Raw genomic sequence first — 14,697 nt, 5'->3', positions numbered from 1 at the left:
CAAATGTTCACTCATGTGGCCATGAATCTTAGAGCTGGAAGCAACCACATGGGTAATCTAATGCAGGAATATTTTGCTCAACGGGGGGGCCATGAGATTAACAGTCTTATGCTCTATCGACTGGGCTATCCCAACCCTTTGAGCTAGTTAAAAGAGTCTTTTTAGCTCCGGTGTGGTCCACATTGGGGAAGCTTTTGACCAGTGATGATGATGATTTATTAAATTTCTATACTGCCCTTCATCTGAGGATCACAGGACAGTTTACACTATAAAAACACAAAAATGCATAACACAGCAACAAACAGCAAAAGCAACAACCCCCCACCCAAAGAATAACCCAACAAAGAAACAGGTTTGCCCACTTCAGACATTTTTTTCTATTAAAGAATGCTGTTTTACCTATATCAAGCCACAAACCAATGGCCAAATCCTGTAACACTGGGATCAAGCTCTATTTTCTTAACTTACATTTTGTAATTATTATTATTTGTTAAATTTGTATACCACCCTCTACCCCTAGATCTCAGGCTGGTTCGCAACATAAAATTACAAAATAAAAAACACAAAATGCGTAATCGAGATAAGAACAAAAACAAACCAATAATTCCCTGCCCACAACACATCTAAAAGGGCATCGGGTGTCAATCAGCCAAAGACCGGGTTGAAGAGGAACGTCTTCGCCTGGCACCTAAAAGTGTGTAATGAAGGCGCCAGGCAAACTTCTCTGGGGAGAGCATTCCACAAACAGGGAGTCACTGCAGAAAAGGCCCGTTCCCATGTTGCTGCCCTCCGGACCTCTTGTAGAGAAGGCACACGAAGAAGGTCCACCGGGGACAATCTCAGGTCTGGGTAGGTTCATATGGAGAGAAGCAGTCCTTGAGGTATTGGTCTCTCAGGCCTCTTTTATTTCATGTAAATTTTGGAATGGTTCGTGTAGCATGTAAACACACATGGCAGAGAGAAAGTTGCCGAGCTGCAAAAGGGGTCGCTAAATTGAAGGGTGGCTGGATGGGGGGCTGATGATCTCTCTCTCTGGTGCTTGTGCTACAGATGGAGCCCACACTCTGACCTGCGCCTTGATGCTCTTAAACACAGACCTCCACGGCCATGTAAGTGCTTCTATCCTCCCACTCTCTAGCTGGTATGCTGAAAGCCTTTTACTGACATACGTCAAGGCAGCTATGCAGGAAAATCTCCTTTGCTGAGCTGGGAAGGCTTTCTACTAAGCTAAATGAGCTATGGTGTATTGTCGCAGCCAGATTGTACAATTGTCTGGAAGCTCCCCTGTGTGCCAAATATGCCTGTTCTGCTTCCTACAACCTTCCTTTAGAACTCCCTGCTGCCCAGAACACAGTGGCAATTTCCCCATGGCAGATCAAAGGAACATGGGGGATTTTTAAAAATGCCAGGAGCTGACCTAGCTCAGAAGCAGAATAATGACATTTGCTGAAATACACCCTGATTCTGAATCTGGAAGGGGGTGCAGAGGAGGGTTGGCTCGCAGTGAGCCACCTTCCAGAATATGGCACGATGCTCCATGTACCTGTGGCAAAATAGAAGGGGTGATTTAAGAGATGGGGGGTTGTGAACAGGGATGGGGACAAAATTAAGTAAGCATGGTGGGGGGGTGGAGAAAGAGGTGAGAGACTGAAAAGAATGGGTGGCAAAAGATGACCAACACAAAGGAAGGCAAGAGGAAATGATTGGCTGATGTATGTATGTACAGTGGTGCCCCGCAAGACGAATGCCTCGCAAGACGGAAAACCCGCTAGACGAAAGGAGGTGCTTCGCAAAACGAATTTCCTATGGGCTTGCTTTGCAAGACGAAAATGTCTTGCGAGTTCCTGCGGGGTTTCCCCCCCCCCATTTTCCCAAGCAGCTAAGCTGCTTATCAGCTGATCCTAAGCCGCTAAGCCGCTAAGCCGCTTAACAGCTGATCCGCTAAGCCGCTTAACAGCTGAGCCGTTAAGCCGCTTATCAGCTGATCCGCTAAGCTGCTAATCTGCTTATCAGCTGATCCACTAAGCCGGCTAAGCCGCTAATAGCGCTAATCTGCTAAGCCGCTAATGGGCTTGCTTCACAAGATGGAAAAAACCACAAGACGAAGAGACTCGCAGAACGGATTCTTTTCGTCTTGCGAGGCACCACCGTATATATACATGCATAAATACTTGCAGCATGCTTCCAAGCCAGAATCAGCTCAGTACAGCCAGAGGTGAAAGCAGTGGCGTTGCGTAGTTTGCCAGTGCCCGGGGCATGTGCACTGGGCGGGGCGCAGAGGGGGAACAAAACCCGCCACATCAGCCCAGCCCTTGCCACCGATGCTGCCAGCTGGGTGCAGGGCACAGAGGCAGGGCCATCTTACCCATAGGTACTAGGGGTGTGGGGCACCTGGGCGCCAGGCTCTAAGGGGTGCCAGGCCAAGAGTCCAGGGCCCGAGTCCGGGGAAGAGCGCGCCTGTCGGTCGGAGCACCGCAGCGGGCTCTTCTGCTGCAGGTGGCTCTGCGGCGTGAGTTTGGGGCGACTGAGCCAGCGAGACGCTGAGGCAGCCATCCGGCTCTGCCCTCCTGCATGCCTGGAACTGGGCAACTGGGGGGGGCGCCGGGTGGATCTTTGCATCCCTGCACCGCATATGCTTAAGACAGCCCTGCACAGAGGGTTCACGGGGCCGCACTCCTGTGCCTGCCCACCCACCCACCTACACAGGGGGGCACCCAGCCGATGCGGCCCTTGCCAGGAGGATCCCCCCAATGCTGGCCAGGCGGCCATTCAGCAAGGGGGTCAAGGATGTGGCGGCCAGGCCAGGGTTCAGGTCCGCCTAGAGACCCTTGACAGCAAGCAGGGCGGGGCGGGGAGCCTGCATGGGGGCACTTTGTTTACGCACCCTCAAAATTGTGTGCCTGGGGCTACGGCCCCCTGGCCCTTCCCACGCTCTGTCCCTGGATAAAGGACAAGATCCCTAAACACCCAAGCCGAATTTCACATAGAGAAGGTGACCACAGAATGACAGTTGAATCACCTCTGGCAATGGGACAGAATACTCCTGTCATTCCATACAGCAATGTCTTCCAACACTGTGCCTCAGCTCCCCACACTGCATCAAGCAGCTGCCACCTTAGATATGTAGATTGTGTTAAGCAACCATGGCTAAAAGCCATCATTGGACACCTATCCTCCATTACATTGCCTAAGCATTTTTATTTTATAATGCTATACAACCCGGCACTTATCACCATATCTTCTGACATCTTAACCTAATAAATCTGACTTCATGGCTTCTGTTTCTCATGACTCTGTCACTCTTTACTCCTTCCCCCTTCCCTCCTCAACAGAACATTGGGAAGCGGATGTCCTGCTCAGATTTCATTGGGAACCTGGAAGGACTCAACGAAGGCAGTGACTTCCCCCGGGAACTGCTCAAGGTAAATCCCGTTAAGAGCTCTTCTTGCACAGGGCAAGGAGAGGCTGTGGCATCTGTTTGCATGGCATTATTTCTGGGACAATTGCCCAGGCCAATAGGGGTTTCCCTACTCCCCAATCCAAGAGAGGCCATTTGAATAGGAAAAAGTGGCACCGTTGTCCTGGCCACCAACGTTTTCAAACTGAGGCTTTCTGAAGCCAGGACGTTTATTCTGTGATATGGCTATGAGATTGCTGTGCTTGGAAACAGAAGAGGATCTCTACTCTCCACACTGAATCCCAGAAGATGCGCACTGGTAGTTATCAAAGTGAGCAGAATCCTGCATGCAGTGGCATAGCATGGGGGAGGGTGGCCCCGGGCCCAGAATTTCTCAGTGCTTCTGGTGCTGGGCTTGCCAGCAGTGGGGAGCCATGGCTGGAAGGCAACAGAGGACACGCGAAGCCAGCCCTGAGCTCTCCTGGTTCAGATGCCTGCCAGCATGCCCCTCAGCCCCTCAGCCCCTCAGCCCCGCACCTCGCCACCGCCACCTACGTGCCATCTGGCCTGGCTGAGAGGAAGGCAGGAAAGCACCAGAGGTGGGAAGTCTCCCCCCCACACACACACACCGGTGCATGCCTCCATCCCTGCTGCCCAGTCCACAAGGGGGTGCAACACTTGCCCCACTCCGGGCACCAGCAACCCATGCTATGTCACTGCCTTCATAGAATCTAGTATGTGGCTAAGAACCCTAAAAACCTCTGGCTTCTTCAGGGCTCCCCACCTCTAAATAAAATGCAGGCCTTGTATTGGGGAAGACTCCTTTGAAAATGCACATACTGTGTCTGCCAAAACTTCCCAATGACCTGAGTTTCTGTGTCCTGCAGGGCTAACCTACCCATAGGATAAATACCTGGTGGCTCTCTTTGAATTTCCCACGGGGGGGGTGCTGCTGGTGGCGCTTGAAGAAGTTACAGGGGCCGCCAGCTCACAAAGTTTGGAAAGAGGGGTGCTCTTTCAAGTTGCTTAGCCCTTCATAAACAGACTGCTTGGGGACTGAGCTAACCAGGGGTGGCAAATACCGTATTTTTCACTCTATAAGACGCACCAGACCATGACACACCTAGTTTTTGGAGGAGGAAAACAAGAAAAAAAATATTCTGAATCTCAGAAGCCAGAACAGTAAGAAGGATCGCTGTGCAGTGAAAGCAGCAATCCCTCTTGCTGTTCTGGCTTCTGGGATAGCTGTGCAGCCTGCATTCGCTCCATAAGACGCACACACATTTCCCCTTACTTTTTAGGAGGGAAAAAGTGAGTCTTATAGAGCAAAAAAATATGGTAGATAAAGGACAGGGGTAAGGCAGAGGTACAGAGAGCTCTGCTGATCCTGACTCAGCCACCCTAAAGCCCAAGGGCAGCTCTGTTCAAAGACTCCCCCTGCTGTCACAAAGTTGGGCTGCCCTTAAAATTGGGTGACGCAATTAGGTAACAGATGAAGAAATGCATGTTTGCAGTGTCTGAAAATTTACACCAAAACATACAAATTTACACCCAAACACCTTTTAGAAGATCTTGGAGGGTGAGGGGAGGTCTTTGCAAGACGTGGTTCAAATGTCACATTTCAAATATGCATTTCTGCTGCTCCGCTGCTGCGATTTCCTGGCCACTTTCCTGTCAACTTACTCAATATATAATAGGGGGAAATATGGTGTCAGACATAGCCAAGAAGTCTTTATTTTGCTGAAACGGGAATTCTCCCGACTCCTCCGGTGGCTGAGCCTGATAAAAAGCCAAAACCTGTAATAAGTAGGGCTACAACATTTATCCAATTAACTTGCTTTGGAGCAATTAAAAGGTGACTCTTTCAAAGGGCATTTGTTAATTATTTTCAGTACAAGAATGTACAGGAACTATGGGTGGTGGGTACCATCTTAGGGCAGAACTAGACCTTATGGGGGGGAACCCCTCCGACCTCATTTCCTTCATATCACTAATCTAAGATCTGAGGAAGGGAAGCATTTGAAGAGGAGAATCAGAAGGGATGCTAACTACCACCCCCTGTAGCTGGGCTCCTAAAGTGGAAGGGGGAGGTGCGTGGGGAAGAAAACAACCTGTGGAGGCTTTTACAGAGGGCAACTGGTGACAAGAAGTTAGGCATCCTCCTGGATACACCTATTTGCTAAAATAGTACCTGGTTTCACTTCTGGGGGGAAATGTGTTGGAAAACTAGCCCCCTCGGGAGAGGCTGGCCCCATCTCCCAGGCTCCCGGGGCTTGTTTACCGGTGATCTACTCTGGCTGTCGACATCCCGGCAGTCCAGAAAGACCTTGATAGGCGACATTTCCCTGCGTGGAAAATGCACACACCCTTCCCTCCTTGCATACCAGCAAGAGAAAGAAGATAGTCAGAAAGTCTATTTCCATCTTGTTTATTTCTGACTGTTTAACTGTACAAAAAACATGTCCGTTCACTCTGACTTCTCTCCGAGCAAGTGACACAGACTTCCTTCGCACACGCAACAGGAAGGTCTCATATTACACAGGAACAAAGCTCTGTGAATCCTGTGAACTGCCTGGAATTTCCTTTCCCAGGACTAGCCACATCATGTGATGTAAACATCGAGCTACTTGTTTGAAGCTGCGTAGTACTCATATCCCAACAAAATGATCCCTCCCACCTCACGCAGAAAGGAATGCTTTCGTAAGGCAGTACTTATTGTGACATGTTCATGCATCATCCGAAACAAAATGAGATCGCTATTATTAATAAACACTTATGAAAACCTCTTGCCCCCCCCAAACACACACATTTTCTAAGAGCTATAAAAAGGTGAAGGGACCCCTGACCGTTAGGTCCAGTCGTGACCGACTCTGGGGTTGCAGCGCTCATCTCGCTTTATTGGCCGAGGGAGCCGGCGTGCAGCTTCCAAGTCATGTGGCCAGCATGACTAAGCCGCTTCTGGCAAACCAGAGCAGCACATGGAAACGGCGTTTACCTTCCCGCCGGAGCAGCACCTATTTATCTACTTGCACTTTGACGTGCTTTCGAACTGCTAGGTTGGCAGGAGCAGGGACCGAGCAACGGGAGCTCACCCCGTCGCGGGGATTTGAACCGCTGACCTTCTGATCGGCAATCCCTAGGCTCTGTGGTTTAACCCACAGCGCCACCCGCATCCCATTTCTAAGAGCTATACAGCATCGTAAAATAAGACCGTTCTGAGCATAGGCTCACAGCCTAATAGAAAATAAGCAAAAATCAAAGTTATTCAGGAGGGAAGAAGGAAGCACGCATTCGGGAACCATTCTCACTGCTCTTGCTGCAGCGTGGTTGTATACTGGGGGCGGGAAGGTGTGATTGCCTACGGATCCCATCTTGCAGCCAGGGCTTGAACGAAACAAGCATGTCGCAGACAACGGCCTTTATTCTCCCTTGCACCCGTGTGCTTTCTCTGTTCTTTTCTCTTCGCAAGAAGCAGTGTCTCAGTACACACAGTGCAAGTGTCAGAGGACAACCTCTTCTGTTCTGCTTGTTCATCTTTGTGTTGACACCAGTCTCATGGTGCCGCACAGAAGGAAACAGTTTCATCTTCTCAGTAGCACATCGGTCTAGGAAGCAGTTAAGCAGTTTGTATTCCATATACAGATCTGCTGCTATGTGCTTTCTGCAGCACCCATGCCTCAGTTTCCCCACTTAATTCTGCAAGGACCCGTTCCCGTCAGGGATGTCCTGAACACACACAGTTTGGAGCTCGGGCTGGTATGCATGGTTCTCTTCCCCCTCCTCATTTTATCCACACAACAGCCCTGTGAAGCAGGTTAGGCTGAGAGTTTTGGTATTTGTCCTGTGGTCACCCAGTGAGGTTAGTGGCTGACTGGAGACGGAGGGTGTCCCTGGTTGTAGAACACACCACACTTGTTCTACATAAGAAAAGAAGGGTGGTGCTGTATCCCTTGGCACTGGATCCCAGGAACCTGAGAAAATTATCTTGGCTTACTTTTCTAAGAAAGGTGAGTTAGAAATATGCAAAAGAAATGCGTGTTGAGCAACCAGCCATTTCTGCCAAGGAGGTGGGTGGGTGGGTGAGCTTTGCACCTCTTCCTTCTGTCTGGCAGAGGTCCTGGAACAGGCTAGACATCTCTTAAAGGTTTGCTGGCTTAGCGATGCAGCCTTGCAATGGCTTCCTGCTCAGATCTCCTGCTACTCCTGCATGCACTGACACAACTTGTGCAAACAGCCAGTTAGCAAGGGGCTTCATCTGCCCTCGGCAAGCAAGGAATAAGAGCATCACAGGCATGATCCAGGCGTCTGAGTAGAAGCCTGGAATTCTTCCATCATCACTCTTTCCACAATTAGAGCAGCGAAGAGGACCCCCGCCCCGCTCTCCCACACGTACCAAGACAGTGGGTACGGTCGCTGACCTTCTCGGCATCAGCTAAATGGTGTTCTTAGACAGTGAGGCTAAGTAAATTAGAATAGCTTCTGATTCATAGTTCAATAGTGCTTCAAGGACGTAGGATCTCAGCTGCTGGTCACAGCCTCTGCCTAAGAGCGGTCCCTTCCGGCAGGATATTTCTTCGCCCCATATGCTGGGGTGTATGGGGTGTTAGGGGAGCGGTAGTACCTCTGGTGGGAGATATGTTGTGCTCCTTCTAGGGTTGTTTGCCCACCCTTTTGGTCCCCCTCCTGTAATCATCTCTCACCTGTGGCTCCTAGAAGCTGTCTGTAGGCGACAGCGGCCACACCCTGCCAACTTGGCCTCACAACTGTGGGTGCCCGGGACCATGAGTGCTGTGCAGCGTGCGTGGCCCTGGCACCAAAATTTGTGGGTGCTCGGCCTCTTCATGGCAAATTTTGTGGGTGCTTGGGCACCCAGGGCTCCAGGGCGTTGGACCTGTGCCCTGGAAAGTGGCTTCAACTGGCCAACAAACCAGATGAGGGTATCTGATAGGCTTCGAACTTTCCGCGAGTTAGGGACTTGGGAAGACAGGCTGTGGCGGATTGAGCAGACGAGACCAATAGTGGGTCCAATGGCCAAGGCAGCAGTTACTGCACTTGCCATAGAGGGAAATGAGGGGCAGATGGGGCTCGTCCACCTGGGAAGGTAGCCCATCTAGGAGAAGGAAAACTCCTGATCCTAAGCCTCTGCTGCCTTGTGAGATATCTCCTAGAGAAGAAAAGGCTAAGGAGTAAACCTTGCACAAATCAGGAGCGGAGTCCCTAAGATGGTTGGATGGCGCCTTGTATGCCTCCTTGTATGCTCCTGCCGTCAAGGTAGTGGCAAACGTATTACAGTGGTGCCCCGCAAGACGAATGCCTCGCAAGACGGAAAACTCGCTAGACGAAAGAGTTTTCCGTTTTGGAGGTGCTTCGCAAAACGAATCTCCTATGGGCTTGCTTCGCAAGACGACAATGTCTTGCGAGTTCCTGCTGGTTTTTTTCCTCCCCCCCTTTTTTCTACGCCACTTATCAGCTGATCCGATCAGCAGATAAGCCGCTAAAAGCCGCTAATAGCGCTAAGCCGCTTATCAGCTGATCCAATCAGCAGATAAGCCGCTAATAGCGCTAATAGCGCTAAGCCGCTTATCAGCTGATCCGATCAACAGATAAGCCTCTAAAAGCCTCTAATAGCGCTAATCCGCTAATCCTTCAATTGGCTTGCTTTGCAAGACGAAAAAAAAAACCGCTAGATGAAGAGAATCACAGAACGGATTCTTTTCGTCTTGCGAGGCACCACTGTACTCTGCTTTCGTTTGGACCACATCAGCGCAGCCGAGAGGGCAGGGGTCTTGTCATCCGAGCAGCCCAGCACCTCCATACACACTTTGGCGCTGCTAGCGCAGGGGTTTGACTTCATCCCTGGAGTCACATTCCATTGTCTCTTGAGAGAGACAGATGCCAACAACAATTTGTTCATACATTTGGACACATCCTTCGATTTTTTTTTTTAATTTTTAGAATTAGGAAGAAAATATAAGCAGAGATAGTGATGCATTGTTGTGGGCGACCCTGTGGCTGCCTTTTTGAAGTTCTGCCCTTTAGTGGCACAGCAGTGTGAGTGCTTCCCATTGACAGACTTTTTTTTCTTAAAAAAAAAAGAATGTAACTGCTAAAAACTGTTGCAGTCTGGTGTGGCTGGGCTTGGGCAGTTGCAGTTGTACAGCTTTTTCACCAGTGATGCTCTGGGCACGTTTTGGGTGAAGGCCCATTGCTACATTGCCCACGATTGGAATGTAATAATGGGGGGATACAATCTATTTCAGAGAAACAGACCAGACAAGAAAGGAGGAGGAGTGGCGTTATATGTCAGGGATGTGCCTTATGAGGAACGGCTAAGGGAGCTGGGCATATTTAGCCTGGAGAAGAGGAGGTTAAGGGGTGATATGATAGCCATGTTCAAATATATAAAAGGATGTCATATAGAGGAGGGAGAAAGGTTGTTTTCTGCTGCTCCAGAGAAGTGGACACGGAGCAATGGATCCAAACTACAAGAAAGAAGATTCCACCTAAACATTAGGAAGAACTTCCTGACAGTAAGAGCTGTTCGACAGTGGAATTTGCTGCCAAGGAGTGTGGTGGAGTCTCCTTCTTTGGAGGTCTTTAAGCAGAGGCTTGACAACCATATGTCAGGAGTGCTCTGATGGTGTTTCCTGCTTGGCAGGGGGTTGGACTCGATGGCCCTTGTGGTCTCTTCCAACTCTATGATTCTATTATTCTACCTGAGCTCTGGGGAAGCAGGGATACCTTTGGAAAGAATGCATCTCAGTTTTGAAGAATAATCACTTGTTTGTGACACACCTGGAACTCATCTTTTGAAAAGACATTCACTTTCAAATCACTTGATATCCCAGGTGTTCCCAAACACCCAGATTCACTCACTGGATTCAGAAAAGCAGTTTCTCTGCTGCTTCTTTAAACCAAATCTTTTTTTCCCCTTCCCCACCTTTGGGGCCCAAATGAGAGTCACAACCAAAGACAAGGTGTTGAGTGGAACTGTGGTTGCCTAGAACATCCTTTTGTGGACAAGTTATACTAAATGATATCTGTTGGGTGGGATTGATTTTAGCCCCATGTCAGACTTCACTCTTCCTGGAGTGTTTCGGCCTCTGCGATGCATCCTTGAAATTTGACCATCCCTGTTTGTGCCTTACCTGTCATCATAGAATGCAGCTTGGTTTTCTTGTTCTGCTCGCGTCAAGTGACCTTTACTGCAGGTGCCAAGAGCCTGGCATACAAAAGTTTTTGGATCCTCCAGATTCTGTCCACACACTGCTGGGTCCACTGCAGTTCAGACTCACTTCAGGAAGCATTACCATTTGAAGGGCACATGACTTTGGTCTTTTTCCATGTTTTATTTATGTGTTTCATTTCTCTTTCAAGGATCTCAAGGTAGTCTGCATGGTTTTCCTCCTCCTCCCTGTTTCATCCTCACAACCGGTGCTATTTTTCTAGAAAAAGAGATGCCGGAACTCACCATGAACACCTCCCTTGTTCTCTTATAATGGCCCAAGCTCACCCAGTGAGCTTCATGGTCGAGTGGGGAATCGAACCCTGCTCTCCCAGGCCCTAGTCCAACACTCTAACCATTGCACCACACTGGCCCTTGCATCACTTCCTCTTTTCATCCTTCCAGCAGAGGGATGGGGAACGCCTGGTCCAGGAGCCAAATGCTCCAGGCCATCCCTATCTGGAATCTATCTCTCCAGGCCACACACACACCAACCACACACCTCACTGGCCTAGTGCTGTCCTTGAACCCTGATTGTGCTTTTTGTTTGCCTGGATGGAGGCCAGAGAGGGGTGTGTGTGTATAGAAACGGCAACATCCACACCTGTCACATTGCCCACAGTTGCTTCTTGCCTCAGAAGCTCAGAAGGGAATGCAGACCTAGGGTTGAAAATGATTCTGCATTCCTCTGCTAGCATACATTTGCACCAGAACCGGTGTGCATGCTGCAGGAAAATGCATTGGGTGCATGCTGCAGGAAAATGCATTGGGTACCATCAAAACATGTCTCACCAGTAAAGCGTAGCGGGGGGGGGCAGGGAGATGTGATCTTCCAAGTTAGCATTTTCTCAGTCTATTGAGCAGAAGCCAGCGTTGCAGAACAGGAACCACACTAATATGATAACGTCACACAGCACAGGCTTTCAATTCAACATTACTGGGGAGGTGTGGATCAGTGATGCCCACACATCTCTCTTTAACATCTCACTTGGGCTTCAGATCTCTTGTTCCTTCAGATCTCTGCACTAAAAAGAACAGCTTTTCCTAAACCAAACGGAAGATGTTAACAGCTTTTCATCTGTATGAGCTGGAGATGCTTGGCTCTTGCAAGCACCTAACTGATGCACACGGGCAGACATGGGGCGTTCTGCATCAGGTTCCAGTGGCAAAATGCAATTTGCTTCCTGCCCTGTAAGATATGCTAAATCTGTAACCTTGGGCTGTTGTATGGAACAACGCAATGCAACATCTCCAGTACAACTTAGTTCAGGGGTCAGCAACCTTTTTCAGCCGTGGGCCAATCCACCATCCCTCAGACCATGTGGTGGGCCAGATTATTGGGGGGGGGGGTGAACGCATTCCTATGCCCCACAAATAACCTAGAGATGCATTTTAAATAAAAGGACACATTCTACTCATGTAAAAACATGCTGATTCCTGGACTGCCTGCAGGCCGGAATGAGAAGGCGATTGGGCCGCATCCAGCCCACAGACCTTAGGTTGCCTACCCCTGACTTAGCTGAAACTGTTACGTTTCACTTTCATGACCACCTCCCAGTGGCGTAGCGTGGGGGGTGCAGGGGGGCCCGGCCACACCGGGCGCAACATCTGGGGTTAGGGTTAGGGGGCGCAAATCCACAGGTTAGGGGGCGCAAATTACTTGCCTTGCCCCGGGTGCTGACAACCCACGCTACGCCACTGCCACCTCCCAACCATCCCACATTTTTTTGTATCTGCTTTTCAGTGCTCCTTGAAATTTCATCTATTTTTCAAACAATTTCTCATGCATATTTCTTTATATTATCAAGTCCACAAGGCTGGCTTTTAGAACTCTGCAGCACTTGAGTTAGTCCACCAACTAAGACATTCCCCCCAAAACTGGGTTTAAATGGCCTTCATCATTCCTTAATTTGCAATTCCATTTTCTCAGAGTCTCCCTGACCAAACTGAGCTTTGTCGGCCTCTGTTGATACAGTCTCCATTAGCAATGGATGAGTTTTCATTCCCCAAGACAACCTGAATTCTACCCCACCCCACTGAGTCATTAACTCATCTCCCTATCTACCCAGCCCTTTCCCCCACCCTACTTATCCCCTAATAATCCCCCATTTTTCCTACCCCAAGCAGCAGAAAGGTCTTCCATTTCCCCCTCTCCTCCTTTTGGAACACCTCACAGAGATGCACCAAGCCAAAGAACACGTTGGAATTTAGTTTCCAAGGACTATTGCATTATTTTCCAGAGGCTACTTTGCATTGCTAAGCAAAGCAACAAGAACAACAGATTGGGAAATGGAAGACCTCACTCAGTTTTCTACCATCAGTTCACGCTGACACATGGAGTAAGTGGGGATTTGAGAGCAGGCTGGCTGACTGGATTTATTATCCAGCTTGGATTAAAATCTAAGCCGAAGGAGAGGGGGGGAATGGGAACAGGGTCATTCTTGTAATATGGATTTACGATAAACACATAACATGAAACATATTAACAGGTAATTAAAACACTAACCAGATACTGCTACTAAGGATTAAATATCGCACTGTCACACTGCAAAGCCTGGGTAAATAAACATATGTTTTTATTGATGTCTGAAAGCTAGCAGTGAGGGTGACAGACCTGGCTGTTCTGGGGGGATCATTCTGAAGTTGGGCTCCGCCATGGAGACGGTCCTCCCATTTGTCCCCTCTCCCCAAATCCTGCTGTTGACTGCAAACAGAGCCTCACCTTCCCCCACCAATTTTATGCATCAAATTGGCTGGTATCGGAGGAGGCACTCCGGCAGATATTTGGCTACCAAGCAGTTTAGGGCTTTTGGTAAACTACAGTTCCCCAAACTTAGGTCTCCATCTGTTTTTGGACTACAACTCCCACCACCCCTAGCTAGCTGGGAAGCTAGGACTACAATTCCCATCATCCCTAGCTTAGCATGCAGTAAACCATTAGTAACAACTTGGGACTGAGCTCAGAGCTTTGGGATCAGTGTTCCATGGAATGAGGATTCCATCAGACTTCCACATTTAATAAACCGGCAGCAGCATTCTGCACCACCCCCAGTTTCCGCACCATTTCCACCGCAATTCACATGACTTGGGTTTGGGTGTCTTACAAAGAGTATAAAGGCTCTGCCTAACCTTAAACTCATTTAAGTTGCTCATATAAGCTCAGGAACGATGGATCCATAGTGTTTCCAAGGCTCAGGCACTGTGGTCTAGCCCAGGGACTGCATGTTCCCTGGAGCCTTAAACCTTTGGGGCATTTGCACAGCTGTGTTAGCCAGAACTTGGATAAAAAGCAGAGACATGCTATTACTTTGCTTGGCTGTTTTCCCCTCCACATTGTCTATACAAATGATAATACAAAAGTCACCTCCCACAAAAATTTCAGCTGGGATAGTTTTTCTTAAAAGTGTTGTGGCAGAATCCTGGCTGTGTCTTCAATTGGGTCTGATTGCAAAGTGGTAGCTCAGAGCTTCTGAAATCCCTTGCAATGGCCCCAGCTGAACTGAGTATTGTTTATTTATATCCCAGCTTTGCTCCAAGTTGCTCAATGGGGCATGCATGGTTCTCTACTCCCCGTTTTATCCTCACAGCTACCCTATGAGGTAGGTTAGGCTGAGAGACCGTAACTGGCACAAGGTTACCCAGTGAGCAAGGATTTGAGTTTAAGTTCGGCTGCCATTCTAGATGGCAAATGCTGACAAGTGTCTCAGGAGTTGGCTTATTGGAAACAAATGGAAGAAGCAAATGAAATGAGTGCCTCGGGAAGGGTGGGTACCATTTTCCTTGTTGTACCTCCCTTTTTGTCTTGTTTCAGGCGAGTGTTTCTCGCTTTACCCGCTAAAATGCGAGGGTGAGGGCAATTCACAGCTCTGCCATTTTGTGATGTTTCCCCTCCACTTTTGCCGTCTTTTGGGGTGCACTTCTACCCCAAACATTGAAATGTGCACCACCTTTTTGCTTGCTTCGCTTTTTGTTTTTAAAAGCTATGGGCCATAGGAGCCAATTGCTAGGGGCTGAGGTCCCCTGCCCCCCCTAAAATATTTGAAGGGGCTGCCCCCCCCCAAGTTGATGGGCATTG

At 49.1% G+C, this 14,697-nt stretch overlaps 1 protein-coding gene across 5 annotated transcripts in view; it reads left to right on the top strand.

Annotated features, from left to right (window-relative positions):
• Window positions 1–14,697, top strand: part of PSD (pleckstrin and Sec7 domain containing) — a 121,502-nt gene that overhangs the window by 63,360 nt on the left and 43,445 nt on the right. For all 5 annotated transcript variants that reach the window (XM_081191540.1, XM_081191541.1, XM_081191539.1 and 2 more), the window contains 2 exons: window positions 1,051–1,109; window positions 3,333–3,422. In XM_081191540.1, the coding sequence (XP_081047666.1) occupies window positions 1,051–1,109; window positions 3,333–3,422 (149 nt within the window). The remainder of the gene's footprint in view (window positions 1–1,050; window positions 1,110–3,332; window positions 3,423–14,697) is intronic.

Source organism: Podarcis bocagei (assembly GCF_964188305.1).
Source record: "Podarcis bocagei genome assembly, chromosome: 4".
NCBI classification, from domain to species: Eukaryota; Metazoa; Chordata; class Lepidosauria; order Squamata; family Lacertidae; genus Podarcis; species Podarcis bocagei.
This window is presented reverse-complemented; position numbering and strand designations above follow the sequence as displayed.